The sequence below is a fragment of the Lemur catta genome, chromosome 9 (genome assembly GCF_020740605.2).
Source record: "Lemur catta isolate mLemCat1 chromosome 9, mLemCat1.pri, whole genome shotgun sequence".
Lineage (NCBI taxonomy): Eukaryota > Metazoa > Chordata > Mammalia > Primates > Lemuridae > Lemur > Lemur catta.
In genome coordinates, this window is record NC_059136.1 from 24,212,129 (window position 1) to 24,215,663 (window position 3,535).

The 3,535-nt window shown below is 63.5% G+C and overlaps 1 protein-coding gene across 1 annotated transcript; it reads right to left on the reverse strand.

The window, feature by feature from the left end:
- On the reverse strand, positions 1-2,550 carry PSCA (prostate stem cell antigen). The gene is made up of 3 exons (XM_045560985.1): positions 2,441-2,550; positions 1,123-1,230; positions 1-779 (listed from the first exon to the last, which is right to left on the reverse strand). Exons 1-3 carry the CDS (start codon positions 2,490-2,492, stop codon positions 565-567), a joined length of 375 nt encoding a protein of 124 aa, XP_045416941.1. The 5' UTR covers positions 2,493-2,550; the 3' UTR covers positions 1-564.
- Between the last annotated feature and the right edge of the window lie 985 nt (positions 2,551-3,535).

Below are 3,535 nucleotides of genomic sequence, written 5' to 3' on the forward strand. Positions count from 1 at the left end.
TCCAGCTTACCCAACAGGTGTTTATTAAGGGCCTACTGTGTGCTGGGGCTGCTGCTCAGGGACCCCCATGGAGATGGGGGGCTGGTCCCTCCTTCCAGCCCTCCAGGCCCCATCTCTTGAGACTCCTAGGACCTCGTACCACCCTCATAGTGCCCAGTTCTACTCAGCCCATTTCGCCTCAGCGTTGCTGGCCCCTCCTGGGTGCCTACCCCTGCTGGTGCAGGGACACCATGGACCAGACTTGGCTCAGCTCATGGAGGGAGTGGGTGGGCAGGGAAGGCTTCTCGGCGGAAGAGGTGCCTGAGCAGAGGGTTAAGGGTGGGGAATGTTGGGGGGTTGGAGAGGCCTTCTGCAGGCTGGTCCGTGTCACCAGAGCCCAGTCTGCCCGGTGGGTGGGCAGGAGTCCAGCAGGGCCAGAGGGGCAGATGGGCACAGCCACACCTGTGTTAGGACATGCCCTCAGGGACCGGGGCCACCCCAGCTCAGCCTGGGGTGTGTGAGGAGTGTCCCAGGGCCCCCGGGGCACCGTGCCCAAGGTGGGCTGTGGCAGGGTGCTCCTGGAGCCTACAGCTGGCCGGGGACCCAGAACAGCAGGCCGCCCAGCGAGGTGAGCAGCAGCAGGATGGTGACAGCCGGCTGCAGGGTGTGGGCCCCACTGGCGTTGCACAGGTTGGTGGAGCAGCACGTGACGTTCTTTTCGCCCACGTAGTAGTCCTGAGAGTCGTCCACACAGTGCGAGGTGCAGCCCTTGCTGAGGATGGTCAGGAGACCGGCAGCATCTGGCAAGGCATGAGGACCAGGTACTCACCGCCTGGCCTTGCCCCCGACCCCCCTGTCTCCTCAACTGGAGTCACCCTGGGCTGGCCTCCGAACTGCAAGCAGCATGAGGGCCGGGCTCATCCGTGTCCAGCTGCCAGGGCAGCTGGGCCTCCCACTGGGCACCAAAGTGTTCAGGGAGAGTGAGTGTGGGGGTGGGATGGGTGGGCGGGTGGCTGGGAAGCTGAGCACATATGCGTGGGCAGGTGGGCAGAAGGATGAAGAACTCAGGGGCAGGGACCTAAGCCCAGGTCTTTTGGTCCCCGTGGAGGGAAGGGATGGTGCAGGGACAGCGGGGCCACTCACGGATGCGCTCGGTCCAGCACTGGGTATCCGACTGACTGCAGTTCTTCACTTGCTGGCAGTCACTGTTGCTCACCTTGGCCTTACAGGAGTAGCACTGCAGAGCATGGCCTGTGGGGGGTGGGTGCTCAGGGGCTGTCACTGGCCGGGCTGGGGAGCCTGCAGCCTGCCAGCCTTATTTTCTCCTCTGGCACACAGGAGCTGAGAGTGAGGCCTCAGCCCCTTCCAGACTGTGGGAGTGGAGGGGACAGGGGCCAAGAGAGCTGGACACGCCCTCACGGGAGGGCAGTGATTCTCCAGGTACACCGGGAGCTGCTTCTCTGCACACTTCCTGGCTTGGTGCCTGATGCGCCACTCAGGGTTTCCAAGCTTTGCTAAAATGCCCACGCTGCTGTGAGGGAAGGGTGACCAGTCCCAGGGGCCCTGCTGGACACCGGGGAGGTGGGGCATGGACGAGACCCTTCCTTGACTTCTCCAGGCCACCAGCATAGAGGCCCACCCATTCTTGTCCCCCAAAGCCTGTCCAGACCCAGCCCAGCCTTGCCCCCTCAGGCCTCCTAGGTGCTGTGTGGGCCCCTGGGTCGGGTCCTGCCCTGCCAGCTTGTCCTGACCCTAAGTGTCCCTCCTTCAAAACAACAATAAAGCTGGGATCCAGGCCCCCTGTGAAAACAGGAACTCAGTGCCACTCTCCCTGCCCCATAGTCAGTACCCCACAAACTCTGCCCTTTTTAGTCCCCCGGTGGCCTTGGGGGGCCATTTTTATGATCCCCACTTTCCAGAAGAGGAAGCTGAGGCCCTGAGAGGTTTAGTGACTTACCCAAGGACCCTCGGCCAGGAGAGACTGTGCCAGAGCAGAGCAGCACAGGCCAGACCCTCCCGCGGGGCCCTTGGGTCCTGTCAGGATGCCCCAGCACCCCTCCTGCCCCCAAGTCTTCTCCCCTCCCTCCAGGGCGCTTCTTAGTGGGAAGCTTTTTGCGCCATGCCTCCTGGCTGTTGGTCAGCATCTCTGTTCCTCCCTCTGTCCAGCCATCTGTCCATCCTGCGCCTCCAGGAGTCCAACCCCAGGTGCCCTTCCACACCAGCCTCTCACAGGATGGCAGGGAACAGCTCGAGGTAGGAGCAAGTCCTGGCTGCCTTCCTGGTGGTGCCAACAGCTGCCCTTGAGGGCTGTGGGCTGGGGCAAGGGCCCTCGTCCAGCAACCTCCCTTCCTCCCTTCCTTCTGCCTGACCTCCTCCGCTCCCCCACATCCCCATCTGCCCGGTGGGTCCTCGCTGGCTCACCCCTGCCCCAGCCCTGCCCGGGGTCTGGACAAGGCCTCACCTGGCTGCAGGGCCAGGTCAGCGGCCAGCAAGGCAAGGAGGACGGCCTTCATGGTCACAGGTGGGCAGTGGTGGAACGGGTCTCAGGACGGCTTTATATGGTTTCAGGCACGGGCGGGGGCGTGCTGCCCATGGCCAACACCAGCAGGTTCCGTGGAGCCAGTGAGGGCCCGAGGGCTGGGCAGATTCCAATCCCCCGCAGGCCAGGCCGGCACCTCCCTTCCCTTTGTCCTTCTTTCTCCCTGGAGGGCAGATCCCGCCCAGGGCTGTTTCTTGGCCACCCCCAGGACAGAGCTGGAAAGTCCTCAGGCCCCAGACTAGCCTCCCCCACCTCAGAGCAGCCCACACAAGGGAGACACTTTCTCAGGCTCAGGCGCTCCCCGGCCTTCCAGCCAAGGATGAGGGCCTCATCCCCTTGCCAGTGCAGGAGCCGCACTGCCCTTCTGGGGCCTGTGGTCCTGGCATGACAGGCCTCCGTCAGAGTGCCACAGACAGATCAGCAGTGGCCACTGACAGGCAGCTAGGGCCATGTCCAGGGCAGGGGCTGCTCTGAGGGGCACCTTCCCTGGGAAGGGGGCCCAGCTGCACAGGCTCAAATTTATGGAGCATTTAGTGTGCACCAGGCCCTGAGCTAAGTGCTTTAACCTCAGGACCTTGTTTAATCCCCACAACATGGACTTTTAGCTGCAAGGGAGCGGGAGAAATGCAGCTTTTAGCTGCCTTTGCAATGGCAGGGGGTCGCAGGAGGCTGGGCCTGGGCTGGACGCTCTTCATCGGCCCCAGACCTGCTCTCCCCAGTGCTCTGCGTCCTCAGAGGCCGGCCTGGCTTCACTGGCAAGAGACTGAAAGGAAGGGACAGAGGTCAGGGTGGCTGTCCTGCCAGCACTACGAACACGGGGTAGTGGTGGCAGTGGCTGCGGCCCTCTAGAGGAGGCTCAGGTCCTGTTGCGCAGCCTTCTCCTGCCCCATGGCCTCTGGCCAGCCTTGGTAACTGTGCCTTCCCCGTGTCCCTCCACGCTCGGGGGCAGTGGATTCCTGCTGCCCTCAGCTTTGGGGGCAACTTGTGGTCCCTTTTGTCTCCCGAAACCTCACTCCC

Bases quoted from the DNA above. Each gene is read 5' to 3' on its own strand.
- PSCA (XM_045560985.1), bottom strand. From the start codon at position 2,492: ATGAAGGCCGTCCTCCTTGCCTTGCTGGCCGCTGACCTGGCCCTGCAG. The intron at 1,231-2,440 runs GTGAGGCCTTGT...CACCCCCCACAG, and splicing joins TGACCTGGCCCTGCAGCCAG to GCCATGCTCTGCAGTGCTAC. The intron at 780-1,122 runs GTGAGTGGCCCC...ATGCCTTGCCAG, and splicing joins GTGCTGGACCGAGCGCATCC to ATGCTGCCGGTCTCCTGACC.